The sequence below is a fragment of the Hemicordylus capensis genome, chromosome 3 (assembly GCF_027244095.1).
Source record: "Hemicordylus capensis ecotype Gifberg chromosome 3, rHemCap1.1.pri, whole genome shotgun sequence".
NCBI lineage: Eukaryota > Metazoa > Chordata > Lepidosauria > Squamata > Cordylidae > Hemicordylus > Hemicordylus capensis.
Window position 1 is genome coordinate 45041280 of NC_069659.1, and position 12938 is coordinate 45054217.

The 12938-nt window shown below is 46.0% G+C and overlaps 1 protein-coding gene across 2 annotated transcripts in view; it reads left to right on the forward strand.

Annotated features, from left to right (window-relative positions):
* Positions 1 to 12938, forward strand: part of ARHGAP31 (Rho GTPase activating protein 31) — a 131028-nt gene that overhangs the window by 106260 nt on the left and 11830 nt on the right. For both annotated transcript variants that reach the window (XM_053312902.1, XM_053312903.1), the window contains 3 exons: positions 5481 to 5626; positions 7565 to 7763; positions 11498 to 11622. In XM_053312902.1, coding sequence (XP_053168877.1) covers positions 5481 to 5626; positions 7565 to 7763; positions 11498 to 11622 — 470 coding nt within the window. The remainder of the gene's footprint in view (positions 1 to 5480; positions 5627 to 7564; positions 7764 to 11497; positions 11623 to 12938) is intronic.

The window sequence follows — 12938 nt, forward strand, 5'->3', positions numbered from 1 at the left end:
TCCTTGTATTTAGTTATTTTCTCCAATTTTCGTCGACTCGTCTATCCCCTGGGATTGCAATATCAATTATCAACCTGATTCTTCTTGATGAGTGTCAGATCAGTCATATTGTACGCTATATGCCTATCAGTTTGTATTCGAAAATCCGAAATGATTTTTGCCTCTTCATTTTCTGTAACCTTCTCAATTGGATGACTCCACCAATTCTTGCATGCTGGCAATTTGTAATTCTTGCAAAAGTTCCAGTGGATCATTTCAGCAACTTTGTTGTGTCTTTCCTTATAATCAGTCTGCACGATTTTCTTACAACAACATACAAGGTGCTCAATGGTCTCGTCCGCTTCCTTGCATAATCAACACTTACTGTCTTTCTTGGTCTTATAAATTTTTCTATTATTATTTATTTATTTATTTACACAGTCAGACAGGTGTTATTGAATGGTTTGTTTTATCCAGACATCGAGTCCTTCCTCTTCCTCCTCCTCCTCCTCCTCCTCCTCCTCCTCCTCCTCCTTCTTCTTATTATTTTACACACAATTAAAATAAAACAGAAATCAAAACAAAATCATATAAACCAATTAGAACCACAATTAAGTTAGATTTTAGGTTAAAATTAAAGTTAAATTCAAGTTAACTTAACAATGATACATTTAATGTCATTTCTAGTTTAGCCCTGAGCAAGTTTGTTGGAATGTTGTGTGTTAGAAATTGATTTTAAAATGGAGAGATTCTGACAAGAGTGATCCAGGTAGAAAACAAAAAGCACAAGTCAGGAGTGGGGACAACTCTTAGCCCCTAGTTCCCAAACTACCCAGCTGTTGAAGGGCAACAGTATATCCACCAAAGTACTCAGCTGATCAGCTCTCACTTCAGCCTTTGCCAGCTCATGAGGATGTCATCATGTTGATTAGCGGGCTTGAAACCTCAAAAGGCTGTCTGATCACTTCATGGAACACAACTCCATGAGGTAAAGTATCAGATCTGCTGCTTAATCAAGATTGCACAAAACCTAGTTCCCAGTATGTTGTTGCAAGATACAGTGGGTCTGTGGACTCTGTTGGAACTGGGGCAATGGGCCATAGGGCCCTTGTGGGCTATGTATGTTGCATGCCATAAACTGAAACTTTATTATCAACCCCAGGAAACGTCTGTACACAAAATGTTAAACCTGAAAAATGCAAAACTAGAAACAGGAACCTTGTTTGTTATGGAAGGGAAGTAAGCAATTCTTTGCAAAATTCCAGTGGTTGAGGCTGAAGAGGGTTGAGCAATAACCAAAGAATTGGGCAGAGGAAAAGAAGTTATGGCCCAGCAAATATACACTGAAGATACAAGAAATGCAAACCCAGACTTCTGTAAAATAGTTTGCAAGTGGATGCTGGCCAGTATCACAATACTTCCATTTCAAACCAATTTTTAATGATTTGAAATGCTTCAACACATTTCATAGTTTACAAGAGAAGCACAAATCACTGTGGGTTTGTTGGAGACACGTGGATTTCACTGTGGATCAGATCCATGAATCCTTGCTTAACACAGTGAAATATGAAGTATGGAAATCCGAAGCAGTGGGAAATACGAAGTATGTTCCCAGAAATGGGCTGTAGTTTCGTGGTAGCACAAGCACTTTTATGTGCAGGAAATCTCAGATTCAAGCCCAGATTTCCAGTTTAAATTTTTGTTAACAAAGGTGGAGTTTAAAATTTTGAACTAAAAAGGAAATAAAATATCCAGGTAGGACAGTAAAAGGCAGCTTCATATCTTCTTACATATTCTCCCTACTTCTGAACGTCCAAACCAGCTCTTGGTAGAGGCCCTGAAAACAATGAAACAGCAGGAGTATGTTGGGGTGTATTCTATAAATAATGTTGAGTGCATTTGCAAAATATTTCTCCATACAAATACACATTAAAATGAATGCAACAGAAACTGTTGCATGTCCCATGTGTCTCTTTCATGCAAGAGAACTTCCTGATCAGTTATGTCCTTTGGATGTGTCTGGAGGTTTTGAGTCCCTGCTAAAGATAGCTCAGTCCGGGAGCATTCATTGGCCCATGTAGGCAGGTAGCCAGGACTGGAGTAGCAGTAGATGACATGGGACAAAATAAGCCTCCTAGCTGCATAATCCTAAATAAACCACTCCATTATTTGTAGTTGCAAAGAGGGAAGAGCTGATGGCAAGAGATGTTAACTCTATTAAACACATGCTGTTCAAATATTTTCATTCTAGCTACTGTCCTTTTTTTTTTGCGGGGAGGAGGTAGGTGGAATTCTGATTCCCATCCATTTGACTCTCAAGGAGAACAAGCAAGAAACAGACGGCACAGCCACAGTTTCCTTACATGGCTATCCCTTTGGCTAAGTCCCCTATGAGTTTTATCTAACACTCCAGCCATTAAATTTACAAAGGATTCATTGCCCAGAGATAATTTCTTCAGTAGCACTTTGGCATGTCAAGATAAGAAACAGCTTCTTTGCTGCTGGGCGGGTGGTGGGGGGAGAGGAGGGAGATTGATCTGGCAGTAGCGGTGGGTGATGGAGAAGAAGCAGCCGGCATTCAAAAAAGCACAAACCCACAAAATTCATCAAGATGAATTGTGAGGTTCACATCTGATGCTTTCCCTTCCATCCCTGCTTGAAGTTGTTTGATGTGATGGGTCTACTCAGAGATAAGCTAAATCCTGTGGATCAGCTTAAGCTGTAATAGCTCCAGCTGAAACTTGCACAGCTGAAGTGCGATACTTGGCCTGGAAAGTGGAACTTGCTTGCTAGGAAGCCCTCTAGAAAGAGCATACTGGTTAAGGTGGATGCACATTTGTGAGCGATCCTGTAGTCTGCAGCCCCATGTTTATTGTAGGCCCTTGGGTCAGTCTCTCCTGTGCCACATAGGTGCCTTGTACTGGGGCCTCACTCTCACAATGATGTGACTAATGAGTTAATGGCAATAGTTGAGCCGCGGAGCATGATATGAGAACCCAGAATGTCCAGGCAATCCTGGTCAAACCACTGCGGCATTTAACCAGGATTGATACTAGGTTCCCTGTTATCGATCCTGGTTAAATGCTGTTTAACCACGGTGGTTTGATCAGGATTGCCCAGAAATTCCAGGTTCTCATGCCATGCTCCATGGGAGTGTGCAGGGCTCAGTGATTGCAGTTAACTCTTTAATGGTGCTCCTTGTCATCGTGAGAATGTGGCCTGAGTCTTTTATTTATTCTGACAGCAGCAATATTTCCTAGCTGTCCTTGGAGGTGCCAGGGATGGAACCTCGGCTTTTCTGCATGCAAAGCAGGTCCTGGTGCTCTACCACTGACCTACAGCCCTCTAACTAGGAAAGCACCGGCTCTCACGCCCGAATAAAAACATGCTTACTTGGAATGCTTTGCACAGCTTCTTGGCTCTGGGGACTGTTCCACACATTTTTGCCTTTAGGCAACAAGTTACAACATCACTGTTCAGAGAGCCATTTGATCAGGGTGCTGCCCCTTGAAGGAATCTGAAATGGTTCCAGGCTTTGTTTTTTGCTGATATAATGCTGCTGATAAAATGATATGGTGTCTATGTTTAGCATGTTATTGGGGCGGGGGAGCGGTATGCTGTTTTATTAGGTTGTTATGCTTTTAAATAATATTTGCAAGCCACCTTGAGAGTCCCATTTGGGATGGAAAGACAGGATATCAATACCAGGGTTCAAGGCAGGGTTCAAGGCAGGCCAGTGAAATCAGTGGGAGTTTTGTTCCACGGGTGCGGGTTATACCTGTGAACTCCTTCAGCCTCACACTTCAGACCGGCCATGATGGCTTCCCCATGAACCTGACACAGTTTTCACAATGGGGTTTTGGAGAGGAGCTGGCTATACAACCCCTTCAGCTATCTATCCCCAGTGGTGTAGCCACCATTGTGCGAAGGTGTGCAGGGCACTCAGGCCACAGGTGATTTCGGGTAGCCATTCCTGCCACGTCTCCCACACTCTATGGTGCTCACTCCCATCTTCATCATCATCAGACTGCTTCTGGGCTGCACTCACTCAACTCTGCGCTGGTACGGCCCCAATCCCTGTGAGGACACGTGGCCCCTTTAAGCAGGCCTGTTCTCCAGTTGGGGTGAGTGTGTCCCTTGGGGGACAGGCAGGCAGCGAGTGGTAAGTGGCAAGCAAAGGGGGTGTATGAGAGTGAGAAGGGGGCACGTGGTGGTGGTGGTGGTGAGAGAAGGGGCAGCCAGCTGTGAGCTGCTGTGGTGGTGGTGAGCAAGGGGCTGCACTTCAGATTTTGCCCCGCGATGCCTCTAACCTTGCTGTGCCACTGCTCCCCCTGTCTACTGGGGAAGAAACTAGACAGCTTGCTTCCCTGCAGAGTTGCTGCCAGTTAGTGTGAACAATACAGAGCTAGATGGTCCAAGGGTGGCCACTCAGTAGAAGGCAGCTTCATGTGTTCGTGGTGGACTGTTTCCCTTCTGGCTTGGAGCAGTTTAATTTCCAGGAGATATTCAGACCAAGTTGGTTCTGTTGGTGAATTCCATGTGTCCCCGGCCAGGTTCCTGTTCCTTGGCTCTTATTCTTTTCTGGTGCGCTGTCATCGCCCCAAAATCTACACCTTGCTTTTATATTTGGTAGTAGAGGGGAGTGAAGGCTACATAAAGAGAACATCTATGAATAGGTGGAACCATAAATGGGAAAACAAGAAACCTCCTCAGGATTTATCAGCTCGGAGTGTTGTACCTTTTTCTTAAAAGGGATGGTGAAAGTGTGAAATGTTGTCAAGAATCACACTTGAAAAACATCAATGTGAGTGTTTTAAGTTTTCTGGAACCCAAAGCTTGGACATCCCCCACCCCCCACCACCACCCTGAAACCAAAAAGCTTGCTATTATTTTATTAGGTACAGAAATAGCATATTTTACTAACTGTAATCTAACACTGCTTGACAACCTATCACCTCTATTGCCAACAGCATTGCCAAAGGTTATGAGTTAAATGTTTAGAAACCAATTGAGTCATGCATGGACTGTGGTCAGTTGACTGTTTCATGTGTACAAAAGGTATTTTGCTATAAAATGGCATAGCGGCAGGAATGGAAATGGCTCTTTGGACCCAAGGGATCGCCCAGCTGTCACACTCAGCTACCCATAAGCAAACCATGGTGTCGTCTTTCCATAAAGAGTAGTCTGCGTCTCATTTAAATCTTGTGTTATCTGCTGTCTGCATACAAAAGAGGAAAGTAAAAGAGCCAAAGGTGTTGGAGAGATACCTACCTATATTTGTTTTGCGGGGGAAAGCAAGGAAATAAGAAAGATGGAACAAGGAGAGGCATATATTCAGATGATGCATAAAAATGTCTTCTGTGGTGTTATAAAGTATTTCTATTAGTAAGCTGCAGGCATGGCATACTAAGGAATGCAGCTCACTTCTCTTCCTCATGAGCTGTACCTTGGGGATGTGATATTTCATTGCTCTTACAACTGCTTCCCTTACCATGGTGCAGATCAAAGGAGATTGAGGCTGTGGGCTGCAATGGAGATGCAGCTTTCCTGGAGGTGCGAGTCCAGCAGTTGGTGATTGAGTTTATATTGAACCATGTGGACGAAATCTTCAGTGACAGTGTTTCTGCCAGACCCAAGGAGAATGAAGGTGAGTCCTTCTAAACCATTTTTTCCCATGCAGGCAGTGATAGTTTCCAAACCATTTGGCCAAAGAGCTGGTGCCATTCTATGGTTATATCCATGTGGCATCTAATTGGAGCTGGTCTGAAAATTCTCTTAGAAACAGTTTCCACGAATTTGGTGCTGAATGCCGAACAGGAGAGTTTCAGCAAAATTCAAAGTTGATGAAGGGTGTGTGATTAAATAAGGTGGTTGTTGTTTTTTTGGGGTGGGGGGGAATGGGTATTGTAACCATTTGAGGGGGTTGGCTTACCTATGGTGGTGGTGCCATTGGTCATTTTTCTTTTCTCTTAAAATCCTTTTATGCCATACCTCTGCAGGTGGCAGTGACAGCAGCACTAGTCACTATATCATTCTGAGGGAATTCTGAGAAAAATCATGGCTGCCAGTAGATTATGAGAAATTTCTCAGTTTCTCAGCCAGCCAGCCCCAGAAACTGAAATAGCAGTACCCTATTTCTGCCTCCTGAGAAAAGGGAGGGGAATTTTGGATCAGCACTACAGTGGTACTGGGTCTCAGGAGAACTCATTCAGCACACTTGAATTCTGCTTCGGTAAGAGTATGAAGTGGAAGAAGGAAAGTTTAGGATGACCAAAATGAACCTTTTCATAGGTAAAGCCTCCATGGGTAGATCTTTTTAGCATGATAATAATTAGTTTTATGTGTGGCTTGTTGGTGGCTAAAATGTGTTCTTCATTTATAACTGGCTTGGTCTTTCTGAGCTCTCTTGAAGTTCTCAGTAAGTTCCCTTGAGTTCAGAAAAACCCAGCCTAGAGGAGCTGCTCCATCTCCACCAGGAATGAATGAAAAACTACAGTTCCCAGAGTTCTTGTCAGCAATAGAGGCCCCAAGCATGCTCAATATGCTTAGCCACAGACAGGAACTATGGGAAATTAGGAGAAGCGTAGGCCTTCTGCCAGTCTTAGGGCCAGTCCCTCCCCTGCCGCATAATATTTGATAACGGAGGAGGAGGAGGAAAAAATCTGGCAGCAGGATTTTTTTTTAATTTGGCTTCGAAGGGCATACAGATTTGGGAACTGTGGAAGTGCATATTTCATGCCCCCCCCTCCAAATTTCACACTCATCATGGCCTTTCCCATGTTCAAACAGCAACTCACCAAGCTCTAGACAAATCTTGGTCATTTAGGCAGAGTCAAGATGTGCTGAGTCACAAACTGTAAAGGACCTGCTAGGTCATTAAGCATGGTCACCATGCCGAAAGAATAGCTTGGCAGCAGCTTGGCCTCTGAAATATTTGTGGCAATCGCATCTTCAATGTTGGCTTACGAGTTCCAGATGCTGTACAGAGACTGTGTATATTACTCTTTGAAGCAGCTCTTGTCCTGGCAAGCCATTCGTGTGGAGTGAAGGATTTTCCTTATACTGCAAGAGGAGCTTTTGGTGCAGTTTGCTTTACTATTGCTTTTCCTGTTTTGTACTGGCTACTATTGTTAGGAGTGCCAGCCTGGAAGAATCCTGTTTGTTCAGTGCTTCTTGCTAACAGTTGTAGTCCTTACAAATGGGAAGATTGACAGCAAGTTGCAAAACAAATTCCCTGAAATAATTGGGGGCAGAGTTCTTTAATCTCAAAGGCCAGACCTGGAGCTGAGCCTTCCCAAAGTTCAGGCCTTGTCAGGACACCTCTTCAGAAGATGCATGCCAAAGCGCTAGGGGCCTGGCTGGTGACCAGGGATCTGCTGGGGTGGCAAGCAGGGGCGATGGATCAAGTTGCTGGGAAAGAAGAGAATTCAACCCACAAGCACGCGTCTAAACATCGTTTGGCCTGTAAGTGTTCGGCCAGGGAAGGAAATGCGTGAGCGACCTACTGAGCACCTTTCCTTCTCCCTAGGCCATTCCAACAATGCCGAAACCTGTCAATTCTCCTCCCTGCCTTTCTGCTTTCCAGAGAATAAGCCCATTGTGAAGAGCTTGACGCTGCCTTCTGCCTCTCTGCCCATGAAGCTGGTGAGCCTGGAAGAAGCTCAGGCCCGGAGCCTGTCAGCCGGCCACCCTGCCCGCAAGGAGCGAAGGGAGAACAGCTTGCCTGAAATTGTTCCAGTCACTGGCTCTTTCTGCCACACCGTGCTTGATCTTCCCGACAGCAAGTAAGTGGTCTCATCTGTCGCTGCTGCAGAGGGGGACAGGAAACACAGCCGGACTTCTTCCACATTCCCTGCCTACCCCTTGCTGAAATAAACGTCCCCCTCAAGAAGAGAGAAGGACAATACTTCCCAATAATGTTGCTCTTCATATTCTGGCTAGCTTTCCCTGTGTCACACGTACATGTGGAATGAAATCAAATACTGCTTCCTGTGACTGACAGTGTCATATCAAAGTCTTAGGCAGAGGCCTTTTCCAGCCCTGTTGATCAAAATTCTTATGAGTGAAGATACTAGGATTTGAACCCAGGACTTTATTTTATTTATTTTATTTTTATATTTATATCCTCCTCTTCCTCCAAAGAGCCCATGGTTATGTTTACCCTCACAATAGCCCTGTGAGGTAGGTTAGGCTGAGAGATACACGACTGGCCCAGAGTCACCCAGTGAGTTTCATGACTGCATGGGGATTTGAACTCAGGTCTCCCTGGTCCTGGTCCAACCACTACACCACTCTGGCTGTCTAGGCATGGAAAGCAGACAAAGCACCACTCAGCTACAGTCCCTCCTTGGTATCAGTCTCTTACTGTTCGGGAAAGCAGACAGATGCAGGCTTCTTCTGAAGGAATGGCTTTTGTGGCTGTGCTTCACTTAGAATTTCGGATCAGCCTGAGCAGAATGCTAAGCAGTTATTGAGACGTCTGTACTAAGAGAGCCACCTGCTGGTGACCTGCCTCTACTGCTCATGCAAGGTCTGTCCCTCTGATTGGATAGCTCATAATTCTTCTTCTTCCTGAAGGATGGATAGTTGAGTAGGTCTACTTTTCATTCTTATTGCACATTGCAGAGCTCGTTGAGAGATGACAAAAGTGTTAATGGGAGCCTTACGTCATACAGCCTTGATGGAGTTGTTGGCAGTGCTGTTTAGTTAACTTGAACAGCTGTGTGTCCGTCTGTGGTTTTTAATCATAGAGCCATCTAGCCCAGCCCTTGACTCGATGCCTGAAATCCAGAGCTAGAGCACCCCCAGCAGATGGCTGCCTAGCCTCTGCTTGGGCCCCAGAACCCCCACCCCACCCTCCAAGCCCCCCACCCTCCAAGGTAATCGGTTCCATTCAGAGGCGTAACTAGGGAAAATGGCGCCCGGGGCAAGCACTGAAATGGCGCCCCCCGCCCCCCCCCCCAACATACTACATTATACTTCGGTTTTTCCTCACAAGCGCCCGCCGCCGCCGCCAAGCCAGGCCACTGACTGGCCGCCAGGTGCCAGCAAAGCAATGGGGGGGGCGCAGGCAGCATGGAAGGGACCGCTCGTGGGGGAGGGGGCACCGACGCGCTCCCTTGACTGCTGCAGCGCTGCTGCACTGAGCAGGAAACATTTGTATTAACAAAAATTTTTAAAAAATTTTTAAAAAATGGTCATGGCGGCGCCCCCCACGTGACCAGAAAAGATGGCGCCCGGGGCACGTGCCCCCCCTGCCCCCCCTATAGTTACGCCTCTGGTTCCATTGTCGAACTGCTCCTACCATTAAGAATGATAGAGCAAAGTGTGCCGTCGAGTCGGTGTCGACTCCTGGTGCCCACAGAGCCCTGTGGTTTTCTTTGGTAGAATACAGGAGGGGTTTACCATTGCCATCTTCCTCACAGTATGAGATGATGCCTTTCAGCATCTTCCTATATTGCTGCTGCCCGATATAGGTGTTTCCCATAGTCTGGGAAACATACCATCAGGGATTCAAACCAGCAACCTCTGGCTTTGTAGTCAAGCCATTTCCCCGCTGCACCATTAGGTGGCAGGTTCAGCCCAAACCTTTCCTCCTGTAACTTAAGCCCATTAAATGTAGCCCTGCGCTCTGGGGCAGCAGAGAAAAAGTCTTTGCCCTTTTCTATGTGACAACCCTTCAAGTTGCCCCCACCCCATCCCCCTCAGTTTTCCCTTCTGCAGGCTGAGTATACCCAGTTCCTTCAAACCTTCCTCATAGGGCTTGTTTTCTAGTCCCCTGGTCAGCATTCTTGCCCTCCTGTCTGAGCCCATTCCAGTCTGACTGCCTTCTTCTTAAAGTGCAGTTCCCAGGACTGGGCACAGTAATCCATAGGAGGTCTGACTAGCACAGAATGAGGTAGAACTTCTTAGAACTTGGAAACGATAGTTCTATTAATGAAGCCAAAAATCCCATTCGCGTTTTGGATCCCCCGCCCCCCCATCTGCATCATGTTTGTGACTAAATACAGTCCAAAGGATCTTTTTCACATATACGACTGCCAAGCAGGAATTTCCCCCTACTAAATTGGTGCACTTGATTTTTGTTTTTCTTTGTAATTGTGGGACTTAGCATTTGTATCTGTCAAATTTCATTTCAATAGCTTCAGCCCCGTTTCCCATTCTGTCAAGGTCAGTTTGAATGTTGCTCCTGTCTTCTGAGGCGTTCGTTCTCTCTCCACTATCCCTCCCAGGTTTGTGTCATCTACAAATCTGATGAGGATTCTCCTCACCCCTTCATCTAAGTCACTGATATAAATGGGCGGATTAAGCTTTTTATCACCCATTGGCAAAGAGGCTTTTGCCGCCCTTTCACCTTCTTAAAAAAAAAAAAATTGCCACAGCACAGCAGGATGGGGCATGGCGGTGGCTGTGGGGAAGGGGGCGTGAGGGGAAGGTTCTCCCTTCTGCCCTCTAAAAAATCTCACTGCTGGCAACAGGATAGATGACAGCAACCCAATAAGGCTGCTGCTGCAGGGAGGAGGAGAGAGTTCCCCATTTTGCCTTTTGAAACACCACTGTGTGGCAGGATGGGGTTAGCGAGGGTGGCCAGCTCCTTTCCTCCCAAGGGTCTGCACGGGCCTCTCCACAGCCCATTTGGGTCCTTCATCCAGAGGAGGAAGAGAGGTTGCAGAGATGCCCGTGCAGTCACTTGGGAGGAGGGGAGCTAGAAGGAGCTCACCTCCCTTGCTACCCCCATCCTGTTGTGCAGCGGCATTTTTTTAAAGAAGGTGGGGCTTTTCCCTTGCCCCCCACCCTTGCCGCAGCAGCCACTGCCCCCTAGAGAGGGGCAGCAAAACTTGAGGAGTGCAAAATTTGCCGCTCCTCAAATTTTGCTGCCATAGGCAAATGCCTACTCTGCCTCTCCATTAATCCACCACTGGATATAAACGTTGAAGAATGCCAGGCTCAGGACAGAGCCTTGAGGTACCCCACTCAAAATGTCTTTGCCGTTTGATGAGAAGCCATTGAGAAGCGCTCTCTGAGTATGGCTTTTGTAACCAGTTGCAAATCTGCCTCATGGTATTATTATCTAGCTCAGATTTGATCAGTTTGCTAACCAAAATATCAAATGTTGTCAGACGTTTCATTGAAATCATGATAACACCCACAGCATTCCCACAATCCACGAAGCTCATAACCTGATCAAAAAAAAATTGCAAAAGGGGAGGCAGATGAGAAAGACTGAGAAGATAAACTCATGAATTGTCCCCTTTGCCAAACAGGGTCTGCCCTTGTTTGCATTTGAATGGAATATTACATGTGTGAGCATTGTAAGATATTCTCCTTAGGGGAATGGGGCTGCTCTGGGAAGAGCAGAAGGTTTTAAGTTCCCTCCCTGGCATCTCCAAGACAGGGCTGATCAAGACTCCTGCCTGTAACCCCAGAAAAGCTGCTGCCAGTCTGTGTACTGAGCTAGATAGACCAATGGTCTGACTCCGTAGAAGGCAGATCCCTATGTTCCTGTGTTCTCTTCCAGGAGAAAGTTATCTACAAAATCTAAGAAATGGAAGTCAATATTCAACCTGGGTCGCTCTGGATCAGAATCCAAGTCGAAACTGAGCCGAAATGGAAGTGTGTTTGTGCGAGGGCAGAAGCTCTCTGGTAAGGAGTCCATCTGTCTCCATAATTGTTGGAGCTTTTCTTTTCTTAGTTCACTTGTCCTTGTCACTTCTCCCTTGTGTGATACAGAAATGTTTCAGCACACTGCAAAAGACCATTCACGCTAATAAAGTCACAAGAATTCAGAGACAGCATGAGAGACTTTTGAAGAGAGCAGAGGGGAGATCACATATTTAACCTATTGCATCATACTGAGTATCACTTCACTAGGACAATGAAAGGCAGTCATAGCTAAGAGCATACAAGCTGCCTACTGTGAATTCCCCCCTTTTTAGTCCTGGGGTGAATATGTATCTGCTCATAGGAGCTAGTTTAGTTTCAAGCATAAACAAAGGTCCAATACATTTGCCACAACTCTGTTACTAAGGATATAGTAACATAGTCTCCATCAGACATTTTTTCTAAAGACAAAATGGATAACACTTGGTGCAGTCTGCACTTCATCTTTATTTGTGTACCCATCTAAAATCCCAGTCTTGTTATGGGAAAATCAGCATCTCATTTAAGAGGCACTAGCTTTCTCCTGCAATGGCCCTTTTCCCTCTCTCACACAACACTAAAACCAGGGATCACTCCATGAAATTGATTGCCAGGAGATCTAGGACCAACAAACGGAAGTATTGTTTCACACAACGCGTGATCCACTTGTGGAACTCTCTGCCACAAGATGTGGTGACAGCCAGAAACCTGGATGGCTTTAAGAGAGGTCTGGATAACTTCATGGAGGAGAGGTCTATCAATGGCTACTAGTCGGAGGGCTACAGGCCACCTCCAGCCTCAAAGGCAGGATGCCTCTGAGTTCCAGTTGCAGGGGAGTAACAGCAGGAGAGAAGGCACGCCTTCAACTCCTGCCTGTGGCTTCCAGTGGCATCTGGTGGGCCACTGTGTGAAACAGGATGCTGGACTAGATGGGCCCTTGGGTCTGATCCAGCAGGGCTGTTATGTTCTTATGTTCTAATGTCTGAACTAAAGTTGCCACCAATAGCCATGGCATTTGATTCATGAATCATTTGGATCATGGCATTTGATTCAAGAGCTGATCTTGTGGTAGCAGTCATGAATAGCCCCCTTTGCTAAGCAGGGTCCATCCTGGTTTGTATTTGAATGGGAGACCATGTATGAATACTGTAAGATATTCCTTTTAGGGGATGGGGCCTCTCTGGGAAGAGCATCTGCTTGCTTGCATGCAGAAGGTTCCAAGTTCCCTCCCTGGCATCTCTAAGATAGGACTGTGAGAGACTCCTGCCTGTAGCCTTGGAGAACCTGCTGCCAGTCTGTGTAGACAATACAGAGCTAGA